This window comes from Canis aureus, chromosome 5 (genome assembly GCF_053574225.1).
Source record: "Canis aureus isolate CA01 chromosome 5, VMU_Caureus_v.1.0, whole genome shotgun sequence".
NCBI lineage: Eukaryota > Metazoa > Chordata > Mammalia > Carnivora > Canidae > Canis > Canis aureus.
Genome location: NC_135615.1, coordinates 82,751,548 through 82,773,332, shown reverse-complemented (window position 1 = coordinate 82,773,332; position 21,785 = coordinate 82,751,548). Strand labels below are relative to the sequence as shown.

The following is a 21,785-nucleotide window of genomic DNA, read 5'->3' as shown; positions in this document are numbered from 1 at the left end:
GAGAAAAGGTCCTAATAACTGCCCTCTTTCCAAAGGAAACAGTGTGATGGTTGACCAGAGATGGGGAGTTCAGCTCTTATTTATTTAACAGACTGCAGGTTTTACCTGGTAAATTACAGTGTCCCAAAGTTTGAAATAAAAATAGTCTGATAAGATGTTTAGAGATACTCAGTGAAGATGGATCTGAGAGTAAAGAAATAGTTAACTTAGCATTTCCATCTGTAGACGTAGTTTGAGTTTCTGGAAGCCCTCTCTAGGTAGTTTTGCTTTCTGTCAGTGAAGTTTTAAAATATCATCTAATTGTTCTATTTAAACAAAATATTCTTTAAAAACATAAATGCATTTTTTTAAATTAAAAAAAATAAACAATATTCTTTCGCTCCTTGTGAGGTTTCTGCGCTGTGTTTCAGATTCCAGTGTGGAACTAAAAGTTGAATTAAGCATGGCAGGAGCAATTAAGGGTGATTAAGCTAGGTATGAATAATTTTACGCAGACCAAAGCTTGGGTGTGTACTTGCTCTCTGCCCTGGTCTCAGACTGCGTTTTTTAATTATAACACAAACATGGATATTGTTTTTATTATCTGATGTTTCCCTCCACCTCCAGGTGCCCAGATGACTATTATGAGCCAAGCTTGTGCAGAAAGGTGTAATATAATGAGATTGGTGGACCGTCGGTGGGCAGGTATCGCCAAAGGAGTGGGCACTCAGAAGATTATTGGAAGGGTACATCTAGGTGAGCAAAGTCACTGTGGGAGTCTTTTCAGAGTAGTAGACGTTAAACTTTTATTTTGCATGTTTATATCTGATGCAGCCAATGTAATCCCCAGAAATTTTAAATCTTCTGTTATGTCAGAGTTTTAAATGTACATGTTTTAGCTGGTTACAAAAAAAATCAGTCACTGTACTTTTATGTTCCTGATCCTTATAGATCCCTTTCAACTATTGTAGTTTATTTCCTTTTAGCTCATTTCCTTGGTGCTTACCTCCATATTTCAAAATAACATGTGTATTGTGCTATTACTGATACGTAAATTCTGTTGAGAATTGAGCCATCTAATTGAAAATGATTGCTTTTCTTTTCGTGTCTAGTATTGTTTTTCTTGTAATTACTGGTTTGTTTTGGTCGTTTCGTATTCTGTGTGTTACTCAATTTCTAAACACTTAGATAGTCGCGTAAATCTCCTTTATGCATTTCATCCTGTTGAAGATTCTTCTGGAGACAGGACTGGTGCTTCAGAGCTGCTTCACAGCTGTTGTTTTAGAATCTCTTGCTTGGGTTTCCAAAGGCTCCTTTCCTCTTGGTGTGAGATCGGATTACATGCATTCCCTGTCTTATTCTTTGTAATTTTGCTCCTATGAGAGTACACCTTCCAGTAGCTTCCTGAGGAAAAGCATAAGGGAGAAAACTGAGTCCTTACATATCAGAACTTGTCTTTTTTTTCCTATACTCTACCAGTCTGGCTAAGTTGGAAATCATTTTTGTTTTCTGTAGTTTTTGTCAGTGTTGCTGTAGAGAAGCTGGCTGCTGTCCTATTTCTTGATCCTTTATGTGAAAGATTTCTTTTCCATTTCTGAAGCTTGTAGAATCTTCTTTGACCTTAATGGTTTGAAATTTCACAGTGATGTTCTCGGGTGTGGATCTTTCTTCATCCACTGTGCTGGGTGCCTTTCACTTCCTCCCCCGAGCATGTCTGTTGCTCAGGTGGGACAATCTCCTATCCTGGACTTGTCTTCTAGTTTTCTTTCTTTCCTGTTTATCTCTTTCATGTGTCCTGGGTGTGTTGTTTGTTGGCGGGATTTCAACTTTGCCTTCCAACCTTCCTGTTATGTTTTGCCCTTATTTGATATTCGTGTTACGTAGTTTTCTCGAGTGTCTGGCGATCCTCGGCATCTGCTTATATTGAAGATTAGGACACCAAAGAGCTATTTGGAAGATTACTTGGATGGGCAGCCATGTGTGATTGTAGGTACTCTGGGAGTTGGGAGGATAGGGCTAGAGGCTCAGTAAACTCTAACTCAGCCCCCCCTATTTCAATTATGTGCCTGTTGTGTCCCTGTCTTCTTTTGTGTCCACATCTGTTTTACCCTCTTGAGAAAATAAACCTCTCGTCCACTGTGGGGGTGAAGGGAGGAAGTCACCTGGCTGAGCAGAGAGTGAGAGGGAACCCCAGGATCTAACTGCCTCCTGCAGAGACCTTCATCCCTGGTGGCCCAGGTCTCTGTTCATCAGGCTCTGGGGAGCTGTGTGCTGTGAACTGGCTTGCTTCCCGGTTTTCCTTACTGCCCTCTGCTTTCTGTTCTAAAATTGTGTTTCAGTTTTCTTTTCTTTATTTTTGTCGTTAGTGATTTGTACCTTAAAAAAGCCAACTTTTATTGTGAATTTTTTAGGAGTAAATGGAGTAAGTATATGTGCTCAATCCTTCATTTCTAACCAAAATTATTCTTTTTCTTAATACCTTATATCCTTTTTGAGTGAGACTCAACCACCAAGTACCATTTGGACTTAATCTCTTTCTGGCCTTTTTTTCCATGCATTTTATTCTTGCAGAGAAGTGGTCATATAATATACAGAATTTTATGCCCTGTTTTATGAAAAAATAGCATTCATAACATTTTCTCGCTGTTGCTATAAATTTCATAAGCACCATTCAGATGCAGAGCATTCTCTTGTGTGGGTTAAATGGTCAACTTTAAGGATAAAATTTTCCTCAAATATTTTATTATTGTAACATGACAGTGGATTTTTATGTAGTTCTGTGCACATTTTAATTTTTTTTCTTAGTCAATATTCCTGTAAGTGAAACTATTGACTCAAAGGTTATGAATACTTAAAGGCTCTTAATGTATTTCTAATTGTACCAATGCAGCTTTTCCAGCACTGAATTAGTATTCATCTTGATGTCCTTATACAATCAAGGATTATTAGTTTTTACTTCTTAACGTACAGATTAAAAATGTTTTTTTTTTTATTGTAAGTTGCTTTTCTTTTACTGCAAGTAATAGTTTCTACCCATTTTTCTCTTGTAATATATTTGTCTATTTATTAGACTCTCTGTGTTTTCTTTTGTCGATTTGTGTAGACTAAGGATAGGAAGGTATTTCTTCCTCACATACACTTCCCGACACAAGTAGGCCTGAACTACCACACACAGGTTGCTTCAGAGTCTGAATTCTCAGAATTTCCATGGTTTTAAGTAGGAGGGTGATAGGAAGCTAAGTAAGTATCAGTCCCTTGTGTCCTTCCTTGTACATGGACAAGCTTTAGCATTTGCAGCTTCGGCTATGATAGGCATGAGGAAAACATTACGATTGTAAGGGAAATCTAAATAAAAGGGAGCTGTGTCATGGATAAGAAGACTCAGGATGTCGAAGGTGTTAATTCTCCCACATTCGTCAGCAGCAGAGTCATTGTAATACCATCAAGATCCCAGTAGGGTTTTTTTTTCTTTCTTTCTTTTTTTTTTTTTTTTTTTGGTGAGACCTGATGTGCTAACTTAAAATTTTACATGGGCCATTTATTGTAGGAATTGGCAAGACACTCTGAAATAACTTCCCCCTTCTAAATGTCAAGAGCAAAGGACTAGAACAGAAACAGACCCATGCTTACCTGAACCTTGATAAACAAGAGAGGAAATCTTACAGAGCAGAGGAAAGTTTTCAGGAAACAGCACTAGGACAGCTGGGTATCCATGGAAAAAATGGATTCAAAATTGGACTTTGTCTCACATCACACACGATTGTCAGTTCAGGGTTGATGAAAGACCTCAGTGTGAAAGGCAAAGTCAGAGCTTTCAGAAGAAAATGCGGGACTATGCAGGGGTTCCTTAAAAGTTAAGAAGGAAATTATTTGACAGATTGGGCCATATTAAGATTAGAACTTTTAATCAAAAGGCATAAAGCAAGTGAACAAAAAACAAACTAGGAAAGAAGCTTTATAACATATATGACTAATAAAGGATTCAGATTCAGAATATATGCACTGTGTGTGTGTGTGTGTGTGTGTGTGTGTGTGTGTGTGTGTGTGTGTCCCCTCCAACTCGGTAAAAAAGACAGTATAGGGGTGCCTGGGTGGCTTAGTCAGTGTCCAGCTCTTGATCTCAGCTCAGGTCTTATCTCAGGGTCATGAGTTCAGGCCTCACATTGGGCTCCACACTGGGCATGGAGCCTGCTTTTTAAAAAAAGAAAGAGGGATCCCTGGGTGGCGCAGCAGTTTGGCGCCTGCCTTTGGCCCAGGGCGTGATCCTGGAGACCTGGGATCGAATCCCACGTCAGGCTCCCGGTGCATGGAGCCTGCTTCTCCCTCTGCCTGTGTCTCTGCCTCTCTCTCTCTGTGTGTGACTATCATAAATAAATAAAAATTAAAAAAAAAAAACCTTATTAAAAATAAATAAAAATAAAAAAAGAAAGAATAAAAAACTACAGAAATGACTGAAAGGGCACCAATTTTTTTTTTTTTTTCATTAGAGCCAGTGAGCAGGAGCAGAGGGGAAAGGCAGAGGGATGGGCTCAATCCTAGGACTCTGAAATCATAACCTAACCCAAAGTCAGATGCTTATGAGACTGAGCCACACTATTTTCTTTTACTGACACCCTCAAACACTATTGAACAGGAAACTCAAATGATTAAATATATGAAAAGTTGTTTATTATTAATCAGAAATAAATGCAAAATTACTTGCCAGATTAGCAAGATTTTAAATCTAATAATACCGAGTGTTGATGAGAATGTGGAACGGTGGAAGTTTTATACACTGCTAGAAACATTTTAGGAAATAATTCAGTATCCTCCAGCAAAGCTGAGTTAATATCCCCTAGAATTCTGATTCCATTTTCTATGATTTATATATTGTTAAATTAAATACACACCAGGAGACAAGTATAAGAATATTCAGGGTAGCATTGCTTATGACAGCAGAAAACTGGAAGTGACCCAGAAAGTCCCAGAGCAGTAGAATAGATAAATTAGTTGTGGTATATTAGACATGACAGTACTCTAAGGGATGGTTTACAGTGAAAGAAACAGAGCCACACGTACAGAGATAGATCTCAAAATACTTTCTGAGTAAAGAAGCAAGTGGTAATTCAAAAACACAAAGCTAAACAGTAGTATCATTTAGGAATCCTACAGAACTGGTAAGGATTATTTTAAAAGCTGGGAATGATGAACACAAAAACCAAGGCAGTAGTGAGTTTCGGAGAAGACAGTAAGTTGTGATCAGTAGAAGATAAAGGGACTTCTCTTCCAGGTCACCTTCTCTGCAGGGAGTCTGCTGCTCCCTCTGCCCCTCCCCCCTGCTCCTGCTTGCTCACTCTCGCAAAAATAAATAAAATCCTTAAAAAAAAAAAAAAGATATATGGGGCAGCCCTGGTGGCTCAGTGGTTTAGCGCCACCTTCAGCCCAGCGCCTGATCCTGGAGACTCAGGATCGAGTCTCATGTCGGGCTCCCTACATGGAGCCTGCTTCTCCCTCTGCCTGTGTCTCTGCCTCTCTCTCTCTGTGTGTCTCATGAATAAATAAACAAAATCTTTAAATAAAAATAAAAATAAAATGAAAGATATACTGAGCCTAGGTGGCTCAGTGGTTTAGTGCTGCCTTCCGCCCGGGGTGTGATCTTGGAGACCCAGGATTGAGTCCCCCGTCGGGCTCCCTGCATGGAGCCTGCATCTCCCTCTGCCTGTGTCTCTGCCTGTGTCTCTGCCCCTCTCTCTCTCTTTCTCTCTCTCTCTCTGTCTCATGAATAAATAAATAAATCTTAAAAAAAAAAAAGGGCAGCCCCGGTGGCTTAGCGGTTTAGCACCGCCTTCCGCCCAGGGTGTGATCTTGGAGACCCAGGATCGAGTCCCACATCAGGCTCCCTGCATGGGGCCTGCTTCTCCCTCTGCCTGTTTCTCTCTCCTCTCTCTCTCTGTGTCTCTAATAAATAAAAATTCTTTTTTTTTTTTCAAAGATATACTTAATAGCAAAGTAATTTTTAAAATACAGGTGTAGGGCAAACCCGAGTGGCTCAGTGAGTTAGCACCGCCTTCAGCCTGCCTGGTCCTGGAGACCCAAGATCGAGTCCCACGTCAGGCTCCCTGCATGGAGCCTGCTTCTCCCTCTGCCTGTGATTCTGCCTCTCTGTGTGTGTGTCTCATGAATAAATAAATAAAATCTTTTTTTTTTAAAGGTGCTTTTTCTAAAAATAAATAATAAAACAAAAAAACAGACGTAAAGTACGAGGAGTAATTAAGGAAAGGCAAAGCAGGAGGCTCCAGGCAGACAGAGGCATTGGTTTTTTCCTGGCTTTGGTGATTAGAAACTTGATTATAACAGGCAGTAATAAACAGTTTACTTTTTGGAGGCTAACTTGTGTAGAGATTTTATTTCCGTTTTAGAAAGCCTTTTGTAAGTGTACAGGAAGCAAGTGGTTAATGCCCAGTCCTTAATGCCACTTTTCCTCCAGCTGAACATGTGTCCTGATGGTATCACGTATCAAGCCGGGTCTTCTGGGTGATATAGTTTTACTGTATCCACTTTATAAACTGGTGCCTTCATTGGCTTTCAAACCGATCACTGGACTTACTGGATTTTCATACTTAACTCACCTGTTTCATGCTTTGCCTTGGGTTTGACTGAACATAGGAAGCAAGGCACAGAATGATAGATATATTTCCAAAGCTTTTTATGAGGCTTTTAAAGCAAAAATCAGTAATGTCTAAATAAATAAATGCAGATTAAAATTTAAAAAATCCATAATCTCTTCTGTTAATGTGCTTTAGCTCAGGTTCAGATTGAAGGAGACTTCCTGGCATGTTCTTTCTCTATACTTGAGGAGCAGCCCATGGACATGCTTCTGGGACTGGACATGCTGAAGCGGCATCAGGTAGTTAAGAGCTTTGCTTTCCTTTTGCGTCAGCATTTTGCATGTTACACGGTTATTAGCACATCGTTTCCCTCTGTTGTGTACACCAGAAAACTGAGAAGTCCTGGCTTCTGCAACCTGGAAGGGTCCCTGAACTGAGGATGTCATCATGCATGGTTTGAAATTATGTATCAGTAGAAATAGAATCTCTTCTTGTGAAATCTTTCTGAATCTTTTAAATCTTGCCATCTGTTTGAGATTATAACAGGCAACTTTGTTCTCTTGTGTTATTTTTAGTTTCTGATGAGAATTCAGGTAATTTTTGTTGGGTTTGTAGGGCTCTGGACAACACATGATGGTAAGGGGCAAAAGGAGAAGGGGGGAGAGAATGAATCTTCAGTAGACTCCATGTCCAGTGCAAAGCCCGACATGGGGCTCGATCTCACAACCCTGATACCATGACCTGAGCCGAAATCAAGAGTCAGACACTTAACTGACTGAGCCGCTCAGCCCCTATGATGGTGATTTTACTGCAAGTATACATTTTAGTAAATCCTTACTAGCTAGGCAGTCAGGAAGAAGAGCTACTACAGGATTAAGGAAAGAATCCAATGAGATGTTGGGAGTGGAAATGTTTATTTAGTACAGGGAGAATGATTTATAAATATATTTGCTTATAATATTTATATTTCTACTCTGAAACCTAATAATTTGTTTAAAGATAAAGTCTTCTGATTGAAGAATCAATTAGTGTCCCCTGGGTAATGAGATTTTTCACAGCAGGATTTCCGATCCAGTCAATATTTTTATGTCACTAATACTCTTTAAAGAGATTTTTATTACTAAATCCCTATAAAACATACTGCGGGCACCTGGGTGGCTCAGTGGTTGAGTGTCTGCCTTTGGCTCAGGTCATGATCTTGGGGTCCTGGGATCAAGTCCCATATCAGGTTCCCCGCAGGGAGCCTGCTTCTCCCTCTGCCTGTGTCTCTGCCTCTCTCTGTCTCATGAATAAATAAATAAAATCTTTTAAAATTTTTGCATTAATATTCTATTTAAAGTACAGGATTTTAAGTAGAAGGGGTGAGTGAATCATTGTGTTAATAAAACCCAATTTATTGTCATCTCTCTGTGTTTGTTAGTCATGATATAGACCAGTATTCTTCAACCTAGTAGATATAAAACATGTATGTGTATACTGTCCTATGTCAAGGATTAAGAAAAATACACAGAAAAAGAGGGTAGCATAAGTATGAAATAAAGAATACTTTTATAGAGGTGGCCTTGCCCATATACCGCTTTTGAGACCATTGGTATTGAGTTTAAATATAAGTTATACTTTATGCAATAAGCAAAATGTAAATAGTAATGTAAATGTGAATGTATAAATAGTGTGTCTCAGTTTTTAAGAAAAAGTCACTTACATGTTTCTAAAAAGTGGGACTGCTGATTATGCCTGGCCTTTTTCCAAATTTTGTACAGTGATGTGTATCACATTTAAATTCAGAAATGAACAGGGGTCAGGTTAGACAAGTAAGTGTAAACTGCATCCTATAAAGAGAATTCTGCTAAAACTTTACTTTAAATATTTGCATGTTAAATACAATTTAAATACTTAAATTCATGATAATTTTTCTGCATGGCCTTTTATCCACTATTGTCAGCCTTTGGTTTCTTTCTTCTAAGTGTTCCATTGACCTCAAGAAAAATGTACTCGTGATCGGCACCACAGGCTCTCAGACCACCTTCCTTCCTGAGGGAGAGTTACCAGAGTGTGCCCGATTGGCATATGGGGCTGGGCGAGAGGACGTGCGGCCAGAGGAGATTGCAGACCAAGAATTAGCAGAAGCTCTTCAAAAATCCGTAGAGGATGCAGGTATTTGCACTGGCCAAGCTCTCGAATAACTTTGTTGTTATTGGTCGATGAGCAAGGGAGGTTGGAGATTCAGAGGGGATAATTTCTAATCCGTGTCATCGTCCTGTCATGGATGTATTCCTTGTCCTCTCACCACCGCCTCCTATCTCTGAATACAATATAGAAGACCTCGGTCTTTCGACAGATCCATTGCTGTGTTATTAGGTACACTGGGGAGTTATTTGCTTAAGCACATTTTGGTAAGGCTTCCTAAAAAAATCTTGTGGGTTTTTTTTTTTTTTTTTTTTTTTTTCCTAACAAAATTTCCTATAGGGGTGCCTGGCTGGCTCAGTCAGTTAAGTGTCTGACTCTCCATCTCAGCTCAGGTCTTGATCTCAGGATTGAGAGTTCAAGCTCCGCTTTGGGCTCCATGTTGGGTGTGGCACCTACTTTAAAAAAAAAAAAAAAAAGATTACAGTAAGCAGACATTTCCTTTTGAGTTCTACAGTTTCCCTGAAATTTTATTTTCCTTTTCTTAGGCCCATTTCCTTTGACGGATAGCATTGTCGTTGTGACTAAGCAGTCCTGACCTTTTTAATATCTCCCTAAAGTGCCGCCACCAAAGACAACCACCAATAAGACGCATAATTGAATACTAATCAGACACAGTGTTTATGCTTTTAATGAGATTGCGTAGTGTGTCCTTGGGCCAAATTAGAACAGTATGTCAACTGTTGACATGGTGATACCTAATCATTTTTCCCTAAGTTTGAATTGTCATGGCTTGTTTAAATCTAAAGACCAAGCCAAGTTTTCTGGGTTAACTGGAAGGACACATTTTTGCTGAAATCCTACCTCCATGGCATCATTTTCCCCCATCTGTTATAAAACAGTGACTCTGGGATACATTTTCTAGAAGCTAAAGAGGATTAACTTTTAAGTTGGGGTTATTTTAAAGTCTTGAGCTATAATTATTCATCAGTGACTAATATCACGCACAGTGTTTTCTGGTAGAGTAAAATGTATTAGAGCTACAAGTCCAGGGAATAGCTTTCTTGTAAAGACAAAAAAGATTGGAGCTTTAAAAATAGCCAGGTTTTGCCAGTGTTTTTAACTTAGAGAACATCCAGAGGTCTAGCCCTGAGCCTCTTTAAAATGGGTGTGGGTAGCAGGCAGTTTTCCAGTCTGGCCTTTTTTTGTAATCTAGTCACACCTTTTGGCACCTTTGAGTTTAAATATAAAGTACAGCTTTGGTTATGATTTAACTGTCTTGCAGGAAGGGGAAAATTCTGAACAACCAGTCAGAGACTAAATTAATAGTTTTAATCTTCCCTGCAAGGCAAGCATGACTGAGTTTGACATACCCACTTAGAAGGTTTTACCTGTTTTTAGTAACTTGTCAATCATAATAGTAGGTATTCATAAAATGAAGATGTATTACCATCTTGTGAAATCTCTTTTTCCCCCACAATTTCGTGTTTTTATTTGAGAAGCACTAGCTGATGATAGCAATGCTTTCTAACCTACTAACAGTTACCTTCTTTGGGTAATTACCTTCTTATAATAAAAAGTTTAGGAGATTAAAATAGAAACCACAGGTGTTTTCAGGCGCAGTGAAGAGAATATGCCAATTGAAAGGATTAAAAGGAGGAGCACCTGGCTGGCTCAGTCGGTAGACCGTGCTACTCCTGATCTCTCTCGGGGTCATGAGCTTGAGCTCCACACTGGGCAAAGAGATTAAGAACATTAAAAATAAAATTAAATATGTTTTTTGAAGGATTGAAAGGAAATGGTTTTGTTTTGTTCTTTTCCCCATATGACCTTTTGTTACAATATGTGACTTGTACTAATTTTTATAATGTTTAAATAGTGGAATAATTCTACATCAGGTCCTATTTGTTTGGAACACCGACTTCCCAGTATCATCACAAGCAAGACTCTGGACAGAGTAGATGAAAGTATTTTTACTAAAAACTCTTTCTTTGGTGGAGACCTTATACCAGAGAACCTTTATCTTTTCTATCAATGGAAAAATGAACCAGAATAGGAGCTATATCTAATACATCTTCTAAAAACTGGCTAAAAAGTAAGTTAAGCCAGGATAATCCAGTTTGGTTTGTTTTTCTTCTAAAAATAAATCTCCACTGAGAAGGAGATTTGGAAAGTTACTGTTACAAGTGTTCGTTCACCTTTAAGATTTCCATACCGTGTGATTCCATCTATGGGTCTTCTGTTCTCCACCCGTCCCACATGTCTGCCCGTGAATGCCATGTGTGTGGGTGTGTGAAGTTCATTTCTTTCCAAGTTCTATTGAAAAATCTGTTGAAGTTGACACATTGCTTTATGTATTGTGAGAGAATTAAACCAACCAGACTACCGAAACATTCCCTAAGCTTGACTCTACCAGTTCCTGATTGTAAAGGTGGCAGAGGAATGGAGACAAACCCTGCATGCTGTGTGGTTTGCGTTGTTAACCCAAGTTTGCTTGTCTGTTTCCTAATTCAAACAGAGCGTCAGAAGCCATGATGCATGTAGTGTGTGTGTACTGCAGCTGGAGTGGGCCCCAGACCAGGTATTTATAGACACCACGTTAAGCCTTCCATCCAGTTATCGTCTGTGGTCTGAAAGTCTCTGTATCTGCAGCCGTTTTGGAATTTAGCTTCCGCCATCCATTTCACCTTGTTTAATCTGGTTACAACTAGCCTGTATATGCATCTGTGTGTTGGCATACGGACATATCTCAGCACAATTTCCTATGCAAAGTCTTCTCAACCACTGGAACAGTCCAAGGAGGGGAGGGAAATCCCAGTAAAAATGGCCATTGTGAATATATCAAATCAAGAATGTCAGCACCACTGCACATTGTCATTGAGATAACTACACCCTCAGGGGTTTCGGGAGTCTCTCTCTTCTGAAAACGTGAAAGTTCTTTTTCATAGCACTGCACACAAATGCCACAGTTAGCAAAGGGTAGAAATTGTCAATCCACTGAAGAAGTGGAAGCCTAGACCAGGTGACTTGTCTAGGGACACAGGTTCACAGGATTGAGGTTTTATTCCCTCAGAAAGAAGAGCTGACACTTGGCTCTCCCATCTTTCCCTAACCTGACAGATTCTCCCCCAGAGGCATTTTGCTCCCTTTTGCCTGGAGTGTAAATTTGGGAGACGGCAGCCTGAGCTGATTTACCAAGAGAAAGAAAGACAGTCTTTTAATACCAACCTGGGACTTCATAGGGGTTGTTTGCAGGCTGGTTGTAATTAGATACTTAGCATTCAATTTCTTTTTTCCTTTTTCCTTACAAGGTGAGGTAAAAGTGGGCATGGTTTAATTAGTCTTAATATCCATTGTCCTCATCCCTTTCTCCTATCCTGTAGTACTGACCCAGTGCTCCCTACAGTTAGGATTTAGGCCAGTGAGACCCACCATCTCAGCAACAGGAGGACTAAGTGCTGCTTTCATAGTGAGTGCCAAACACATCGAGGCCGTGTTGACCTCATGCAGTTGTCCTAACTGGCATGCCAGTGCCAGAAGGCCATCATCACATACCCCATGCCACTCACGTGGATACTTTACATGTAACACATCTTTTCTGTTGGCATTAAGTCACAATTGAGCCTCTTTCAGAGCCAGTCTTAGAGATTGATAAATAAAACTAATAACTGTGTTTCTAGACACTAATGGATACAGTTTGCCACTGACATAAATTCTGTTTTCCCATTTACCTCTAAGCTATCAGATTGTTTTGCAAGAAGTCAGTAACTTTCTGACATAGTGCCTTATCTTCTCATGCTGTTAACCAGTGTTGCGTTAGAATGATTTAGAGCTGTTTGAATCCTAACTGGATTGCTTCATGACATCTTAAGATCAGGCTGCCCACATTGGATGTTAATCAGCATGAAGCATTTAAGTCACATCTGCCCTAGTAGATTGTACTGTGAAGTAATTGTTACCAGCCTTTGACATTTTATTAAAGATCTTATACTAATTGTGTAGAGGTCAATGTTTAACTGGATCTGTGGCAAAAGGAGGATTGGAGCTGATGATTAATGGTGTCGTGAGGTGGTGTTTGAGCCTGCCGTCCTGTGAGTGCTCAGTCAGTTGCAGTCAATCTAAATGGCAATTGCCTATCAAAAAACTGTTATGAACTATCTCCCTCCACTGCCAGGACTGCCACCTGCTGTGCCCTCAAAGTACCTAAGTGTTCTTACTTAGTTGTACTATGTTAATGTGATAAAGTAATTGATAATCCTTTTAAAACTTGCCCTATTTGGTAAGGTGATGATTGGATTTAATCTGTTTGACCTTTAGCTTTATTTTTGTTTGACTCCACGTTCACATAGTTTTATCCTGATTTTCAGGAAGTTTGGATAGAAATGAATTAAATATTTCTCTGCCTTCTGGAGATTCTTAAGCATATCCTCCTATCTCTTTATAATTCCCACTCTGTTCCAGATAGAATTGTCATTTAGAACCTTTGGGTTCACATTTGAAACACTAAAAGTGCATTGACGTGAGAATCATTCTAGTGCAAAGATCTTTAAAATTTCAAAGCTTAAGAATCACCTGAGGAGCTTATTAAAAATGCAGATTTGTGGGTTTCCTCCCATGTTCATCTTAGCAAACATGCCAGGTGATTTCAGGGCAAGTGATAGAACACACTTGGAGAAACTCTTCCAGAGTTCTGAACTCACGGAGAGTAAAAATACATAAATATCCCTCAGCCTTGAGCACTGACCCAGCCATTATGTGGATGTTTATTAATGGTACTTAAAAATACTGAATTAGAGTGCACATGTTTTATTAAGAACACATTTATTCTGATGCTGTGATGTTAAACTGTCACCCCAGTGAGAATGGTTCTTGTGTAAGTCTATGGATATAAGACAAACCCAAGTTTAAGGACCTGATTTTGTTCTGTCCTGTATAGATTTGTATCATCTGATCATTTGGTGGCCTCTGTAACCTGCTAATTAATCTCTTTTCCTTTTTGTTCCATATAGAGAAAAGCGGTAAAGAAACTACCTCACTGGGAATGTCCTCATTACCAACTTCAGACGGATTTAACCATCCAGCCCATCGTTCAGGACAGAGTCCTGAGATTGGTGATCCTGTGAGTCTTGCTCACTCCGTCCCTGCTTCAGCCTGCCCTGTGAAGCCCAGTGACCCCGACAGCATCGAACCTAAGGCTGTGAAGGCTTCAGCTGAATTCCAGATAACCTCTGAAAAGAAAGAACATCTTCCTCTGCAGGATCTTTCTAATAGTGCTTCTTCAGCAGACAGTGCTCCAGCAGACCAGAGTCCAGCCATGCCTTTGCAGAATTCCTCCGAAGAAGCCATTGTTGCAGATAATACGGAGAAATCTGCTGAAAGAAGCACCCAGGGCCTCAGATCTCCTCTCCACACAAGACAGCAAGCTAGTTTATCTGTCACAACTAGTAGGGTGCAAGAACCACCAGGGTTTCTAGGTGAAAAGGGTTGGTATCCAGAAAATCAGAAACTGAGTCAGGTGAATGGCCTGCAGCAGCACAAAGAACCAGGGAATCAACAGCATGGGGTCGGACAACAGAATGCTCTAAATGATCAAGAACATCTCTGTAGCACAGAGGACTTTGAAATTCTTGGAGAAAGGCAACAGAATCAACAGAAAGGTGTTGATTTGGAAACGACAATGAAAGAAGATGGGCTACAACACAATGTGGACCTTCTGGGTACAGAGGAAAATATTCTACCTTCAGGATGCTTTGGCTGCTCAAATTCAGAAACACTTATGGAAGTAGATACAGCTGAAGAGTCTCTAGTTGCTATGCTTAACTCAGCGGATGGTCAGCATGCCAGTGTCAAGAACATCGGTGCATCTGCTCTCACCTTAGATAATCCCTTGATGGAAGTAGAAACATCAAAATGTAATCCTCCTTCATCTGAAATTTTGAGTAATTCAGTTTGCACTCAGGATTTACAGCTCCCAGACAGTAATGTTGAAATGTCTGGAATAAATAAAGAGGGTGAGGATTGCTCCCCCTCCTTGAGTCTTGGTGGCAGTTGTCAGCCCTCTGTGGAGTCAGCAGAGGAACCTTGCTCGTCTCTAACAGCAGCTTTGAAGGAACTCCATGAACTTCTGGTCATTAGTAGTAAACCAGCTTCAGAAAATACATCTGGAGAAGTTACCTATCAGTCAGAAATGATAACTGAGGGCCACACAGGTATTCAGGACCTTTCTGAAAGATGGACCCAAAGTGAGCGTCTCACAGTTACCCAGAATGAAGACCATTCACAAGTCTCCTTTCATCAGAGCATATGTGTATCGGTGAGGGCAGAAAAGTTAACAGACACTTCAAATGGTGCTGGAGTAGATGTAGTAGAAAATAGTAACATTGGGGATCTGGGTGATGGCCTAGGAACTGAGAAGGAAAGTGTCCCCAAGCCTAGGGGATCCGTAAAGGAGACCAGCTCTGCCACTCTGGCCTCAGCTAAAACGTCTAAGCAGTCACACTGCACATTAGGTGTAGACATTCCACCCCAACTCTTAGCAGGTGAGGAGGATGCAGTCAGTCACACGTCTGAGCAAATGAAGTCCTTGTCCAGTTTCATATTGGTTAAAGATTTGGGTCAGAGCACACACAAGCCCGTGACAGACAGGCCTGAGACCAGAGAAGATGTCTGTCCTGAAGCTGCAGGGCCACTTCTTGAATTTGAACCACCTCCCAGCCAGTCATCACCAAGTCCCTCCATTCTTTCACCATTAATTTTTCCCGCTGCAGACATTGACCGCATTCTCCGTGCCGGCTTCACTTTGCAGGAAGCTCTCGGGGCTTTGCATCGAGTTGGTGGAAATGCAGACCTTGCACTTCTCGTTTTGCTAGCGAAGAACATTGTAGTTCCTACATAACCATGGAAAAGGGGGCTAGACCATACTCCATTCCCTTAAGAAAAGCTATACACGTGTACACACACACACACACACACACACACACACACACACACACCACTCATCACATATACAATATATGTAGAAACCTGCAAGCAGAATGTTGAGCCAGATTTTTTTTAAAGATTTTTTTCGGCCAAAGTAACTTATCTCTTGTCTGATGAATTTGTCTATTCTCTTTGTTAAAATTTGGGCCTTTTTAAATGTATTGGCAGTATGTGCATACAAAAGCTTTTTATTACCATTAAGATGATGTATTCTGGAATAAAATTGATGGTTTTGTGTATAGCATACCATTTTAGAATGAGAGTGAATGCTTTAAAAAGCAGAAACCATGAGAAATCCCACCACCCATGCAGCTAAAAGCAGATTAACTTCCCATTTTGGCTGTGTCTGTGCTGTAGGCAAGGTATGGCTTGTTGGCTCAGTTGTCCATTTACAAACTGGATCACATGGTTTGGTGTTTGGAATTATACTTAGTGCTCTGTGTATTGATGATTCATCAGTTACAACAGGAAATTGAAGAATAATTGAATAATATATTCTAGAGTGGTATGTTTTTATTTGTATGGTTAGGATTTGACCTTTTTATGGAATGAGGTGGGAGGGTTTCGAACTTGGGCTGCTTTGTGCATCATAGGCTGCTGCATGGATTGCCAAGTATTTGGGGTGGGAAACGGGTTGGGAGTCAACGTCAGAGTGAAACATGGTGCTACCCAGCTAGAAAAGGGAAGAGTCTATAAATTCGTTTGCAAATGTCTTGATGATGTTTCAACAACTATGAGTGAAAAATAATGGCCGAAACACTGGAATTGACTAGATAGTGGGTTTGCTAGCATCTTACAGATCACACCTCAACCTTTAGTGATTAATGATGAACTTAAAGTTCTGCTAATGGGTTGATCGCCAGCAGTTTATTTCCTTTCAAAGCTCATTTACTAGGAAGTTCTTCTAAAGCTCAGGTTGAGCTGCGATCTGAGTGAAATATTGTGAAGTGGGATAACCTTGTCACTGGTTCATCTTGGTGCTTGGAATGGTCAGTCTCTTTGTTGAGTGTCCTTCATGGCACCAGAAATAGTAACTGCAGTTTCTGACTCAAGTGGCCTTGGTAGAGATTTCCATCCCTTTCTTTCCTCAGGAGTTTTCTTTTTAAAATAAGATGCATCATATTTGTGTTTACCATGTCAAGGTAGAGTGGGGCATAGTATATAGATGTATTTATTGTGGCCTTTTTTTTTATATGAGGACTAGCCCTTGGAAACCATTGTCCTGTGGGCCCCACTGTGCAATAATCCTACTGGATAGATTTTAGGTAGTTTTTCCTGGAAAATAAACTCTCTTATGTACCTAGCAGGAATCTGAAATCTTGGTTTTATTGAAAAGAATTTTGAGAATGACTCCCGATTCCAAGTTCTGGTTCGCAGTGTGTTTGAAACAGATGCTTTGAGAGGGTGATTCGTGAACTTAGTGTTAAATGATTTTGTCTAAAGTCTTACTCTCTTTGAAAGCGTATTCTTTCCATCAAAATTTGAGTCATTGAGCACAATCAAAATGGAAGCTCATATCTCAGGAGTTTTTGAAATTTTAATTTGGGGGCACTTAGAGACGTTTCTCTTCTACCCTATTCCATCTTCTTTTCTTTTTGCTGTGATGTTTGTATGTGTGTTATGAGACTTTAGTGATGTGATGGAAAGTCACATAGATTCATCATGATCCTGACGTTAGGAGATGGTTGACAGAAGGAATTGTGGTTTACTGTTTTCAAGAGGGCGCTTGAAACAGCGGGTCAGCTAGGTTGTCTTTAAGATGTTCTTTCAGATGATCATGTTGCAGACCCTTTTTGCCTGCCCCACACCAAAGATGTAAGATGCACTAGGAAACTGCATATAGGATTTCTGTCAACCGACTCTTAAGAGCTGTGATTGTAATTAAGTAGTTGGTGCTATGATTGAAGCAAAATCTAATAGCAATGCAATGGCCCCTGTATTTGCTTTATGGGTGATAATTGGGAATTTATTCTAAGCTTATAAATCTTTAGGGTCAGGTTGGAGTGAGGTGGGGGAAGTTATCAATGACAGCAGACTTCTCCAAAAAAGCCTCTGTGTGAAGATGGGCCTCATCGTCTTCGGTGTGGGCAGTGGTGCACTGCTCAGGCTTGGCCGCTCAGTTTTCACAGTGCAGAGATTTGGGGATCAATCCCAGGTGGAATACAGAATATCAACCCGGAAAAGGTTTTATTATAATAGCTTTTTACATATGTATATTTATTTTTAGGAGAAAATTGAATAGGCCTATAGTTGTACATGCATTCTTGTTAGGAGTACTTTGAATGAATGAGCTGAACCCACTTGCCAATTATCCTTTTCTTTTTTCATCATTTATTTTTTAATGTATAATTGCTTTCAATTTTTAAAACCGTATTTCCTGTCCCATCATTTATATGAAAGTAAAATTGTTGATATCTGTTAGGATTTTGAATCATTTTAAATTTTGCAGTTCTTAAAACACAAAGGGAATTAAGGAACATGACACTAGTGAAACTTCATTGTCAGTTTTATTAAAAGTGCAGAAATTAGGGGCGCCTGGCTGTCTCAGTTGGAAGAACATGCGATCCTTGATCTCAGGGTCGTGAGTTCAAGCCTCACGTTGGGTGTAGAGATTACTAAAAAAAATGTTTTAAAAGTCAAACTTTTTTTTAAAATGAAGAAATTTAAGATTAACTTCTCTAAAAATAAGATAAAATCATTGTGAACTCCTCTGGTGGCCAACAACATAGTTACTGGTCAGCCGTACATAGTAATGGGCCATTTTATTGGACAGCTTCTTTGCCATAACCAGTAATGGATGGTTTTGTGGTCAGCACTCACCTCCAAGGGTGGTCTGTTTATTCACCAAAGAGAGGAGAAATTGTCCTGTATGACTTGCAGTTTACCCTAAGCTGATTGGCATGTGTAGCAGTGTGCTTGGTGACCAGACAGCTATGCCTAGGCTGTAGATTTTGCCCATTGGAGCTGGTAAGAATGATTCCTCTTGTACATGTTTAGGCCTCTAGACATCAGCCAGCCTTCATCCCACAGTTTGGCCCTTAGCCATCAACATACAAAGATAGCCAGTTGCTTGGCAAAGAGAACTGGAGAGATGGTGGGTGTCTGTTAAAACTGTTCTTCCTCGGAGCCTATGAAACCTCCCAGAGCTCCATGTCTCCATATGTACTAAAGGAAGACACAACCCATGTGTTTTTTCCCAAAGCATTTCTCCAGCAAGAGAGGGTTGCATAAAAATGGAAAGATCTATGAAACTCTGTGTCACTGAGTTTTATGATAACTAGTTAAAATGGAATCCGCCTGTTCTTCCCCTAGCACAGCTTTCTATCTCTAGTAAAAGCCATAAAAACTTAGTTGGTTTAACCATCAGCTCATGTGTATATATACATGTGTGATTGACAAATACCCTACAGTTAATTTTTTATCTACAGATATATTCTCCATTTAAGGTGGCTTTTATCCCACCATGTATATAAAAATAGCCTTGCAAATAGCTGGCCAGGAATGTTGCAGTGCATTCTGACTTCCTTTTCCTTCCTGTTTGCCACCGGTAATGAGAGCAAGCAGGATAATTGAACTATGTATTTCAAACTTGTTATCACTGGCAACATATCCTAAGAGAAGCTAATTAGATTATGCATTCTTCCATTCTCTAGCACAAGCACCAAAAAGCCAAATTTCTCCTTTGAATTTGGTAACTTAGTATAATAGTCTGTGGCTGAGCTAGAAAGAAACTGTTATTAAGAGTTTCCCTTCCCAGAAGATGGAATGTTAACTTTTTGTGTTAGGAGTTCAGTAACATAAAAATAGCTTTTTTTTTTTTTTTCTGAAAGAGTTAAAAAACACCAATTCCTCTTAAGAAAGTAAATTTGAAGCATGTCCTTGAGAACTAGAAATGTAAAATCATGGCTTGAGATCTATACCTTAGAGGGCTCTCAGTGAAGTGTTCCTAGGAGTTCATTGAATAAATAAATTAGGGGTAAACCTTTGATGTACTTGATTTTCTCTTGTGCCTTAGTTTCTCCAAATAGCAGAAGCATCACATTTTGGTGGGAAATAAAAGTGGAAGTGTCGGGGGGGGGGGGGGGGGGGATGGGGACGGGGGGTGGATTTGAAAATGGCCTTCCTAGAGATAGAGGCGTGCATGGAGTGGTCCTAAGACTCACCTTCATTGTCAATTCAGAATTACCCTGCATCAAATCTTTAGATTTCCCTAGATAGAAGAATTACAGTAGGGCGTTTTTGCATCAGGAGTACCAAAAAGTGGTTTCTAGGTGTTTATTATGTTCTTTGTTGCACTGTCTGTATTGTGGTTGTTAAGACAAAGTCCAAGAAAATGTATCTGGTACTCTTGAAGGCTCTATACAGGATGAGTCTTTGAATAAGATTTCATTGACTCGTGAGAAGCCTGGCTGGCTCAGTCGGTAGAACATGGAACTCTTGATCTTGGGATTGTGAGCCCCCCGTTGGGGGTAGAGTTTACTTAAAAAAAAAAAAAAAAAAGAAAGTTTATTGATTCATCAAACATTAAGTGCCTGTGTGCCAGGTACTGAGGAGCACTGGGGTTACAGGAGTGACTAAATCAGATTGGAAGCCTGCCCTCGTGAAGTCCTATCTAGTTAGGAGATAATGAAACAAATTTTGGCATTAAGGGCAAGATCTCTTTTTGCCTATCGGCAGGGTTTTATTTTTTAAGTCATACTAGAATAATTTAGTTCAGATTCAGAGGAGATTGGGAAAATCAGGCTCAGAATGGAAATAGATACTATGAACCTAAAATTGCTCTAAAAGAGTTTTTTAAATTATTTTTCTAAATAGATTCAGAAACAAACAAAAATGTGTTTTTTTAAAGATTTTATTTATTTATTCGTGAGAGAAACAGAGGCAGAGACACAGGCAGAAGCAGGCTCCATATGCAGGAAGCCTGACATGGGACTTGATCCCAGGTCTCCAGGATCACGCCCTCGGCTGAAGGCGGCGCTAAACCGCTGAGCCACCCGGGCTGCCCAACAAAAAATGTTCTAATGTTTGATAGAAATACTTGAAGAGAGCAGTATAAATTATTTGGAAATACTATATGCTGCTAGGGGGCAGGGGGAAGCAGATGGAATAGAAGCACAAGTAAATGGGAGATGATCCCAAATGTGCACCAGTGACAGCTTTTCCGCCCACTGGGACATCCTTGGGGGGCGGGTAGAAATGTGGGGTGTGCTGTGGGATCCCCCCACTCCCCATCTGAGCATGGCCGCTCTGGAATACTGACCATCTGGGCCAACAGGACTTAGCAGAGGACCCTGCGGTATTTGCCGTTTTAAAGCAGCTGAGCCCAAGATGTGGAAATGGGAATCTAGAGCAGAAAACATAGCAAGCGATGGGGCCAGGTCGGGGGCAGAATTATTACAAGAGGATTCAAGGTTCTCCCAAGTCTTGGACAGGATAGCTCCATTAAAAGGACATTCTTCAATCCATTATTTAAAATGTCACCACGTATGTTGTAATCCTGAGGCTTGCAGGTAGAGTTTCTGGGCCTGACTCCCAGTGACTTCTGAGGCTTCCAATCAGGAAAAACCCACAGATTTGTCGTTTATGTATTGGTGACTGGTGATCTAGACCCTCTGGGGGCTGTAAGAGGCGAGAGGACATAGCTGGTAAGCTTCAGGGCACAATCTTAAGGAATGAAATCGGAGAAAAACGGTTCAAGGCTGTAGGAGTTAGAGAATGTTTCTTTTACCTAAAAAAGTTAGGCAGCTGACAGAAGACCTGGGGTGGGGGCGTAGGACACAAAATTAGAATTTTTGCAGAACCGTATTTCTTTACGTAGAAGGTTCTTGTTTAGCTGACTTGGGGAAGGGGCATGCTGGATCTTGTTCCCCGGGAAAATCCATGTCTGATGGGAAAAGACTTTGTTGACCAAGAGTTTGCTTTACACACGACCTTGAATGAAGGCATCTGTGGCTTGAAGGAAGGAGACCTGGGGCCGCCTCCTACTGAGGTCAGCCAGTCGGTTTCCAGATCCCTTGAGCCTGAGATGACCTGACGCTGACCAGCCTTCTTTTTCTTTCCCTGAAGGCCCCATAGCTTTCTGAGTTGATGTGTCCCGACACCTTTCTCTCCGAA

At 40.3% G+C, this 21,785-nt stretch overlaps 2 protein-coding genes across 2 annotated transcripts in view; both read left to right on the top strand.

Annotated features, from left to right (window-relative positions):
* DDI2 (DDI proteasomal shuttling factor 2) overlaps nt 1–11,271 on the top strand; it is a 31,044-nt gene extending 19,773 nt beyond the window's left edge. The window contains exons 6-9 of the mRNA XM_077899523.1: nt 607–735; nt 6,762–6,865; nt 8,531–8,720; nt 11,209–11,271. Coding sequence (XP_077755649.1) covers nt 607–735; nt 6,762–6,865; nt 8,531–8,720; nt 11,209–11,225 — 440 coding nt within the window. The 3' untranslated portion in view covers nt 11,226–11,271. The remainder of the gene's footprint in view (nt 1–606; nt 736–6,761; nt 6,866–8,530; nt 8,721–11,208) is intronic.
* A 2,460-nt stretch (nt 11,272–13,731) lies between these two features.
* RSC1A1 (regulator of solute carriers 1) lies at nt 13,732–15,920 on the top strand. The gene has a single exon (XM_077899522.1). It carries the CDS (start codon nt 13,732–13,734, stop codon nt 15,583–15,585), a length of 1,854 nt encoding a protein of 617 aa, XP_077755648.1. The 3' UTR covers nt 15,586–15,920.
* The last annotated feature ends 5,865 nt before the right edge of the window (nt 15,921–21,785 follow it).

Bases quoted from the DNA above. Each gene is read 5' to 3' on its own strand.
- RSC1A1 (XM_077899522.1), top strand. From the start codon at position 13,732: ATGTCCTCATTACCAACTTCAGACGGATTTAACCATCCAGCCCATCGT.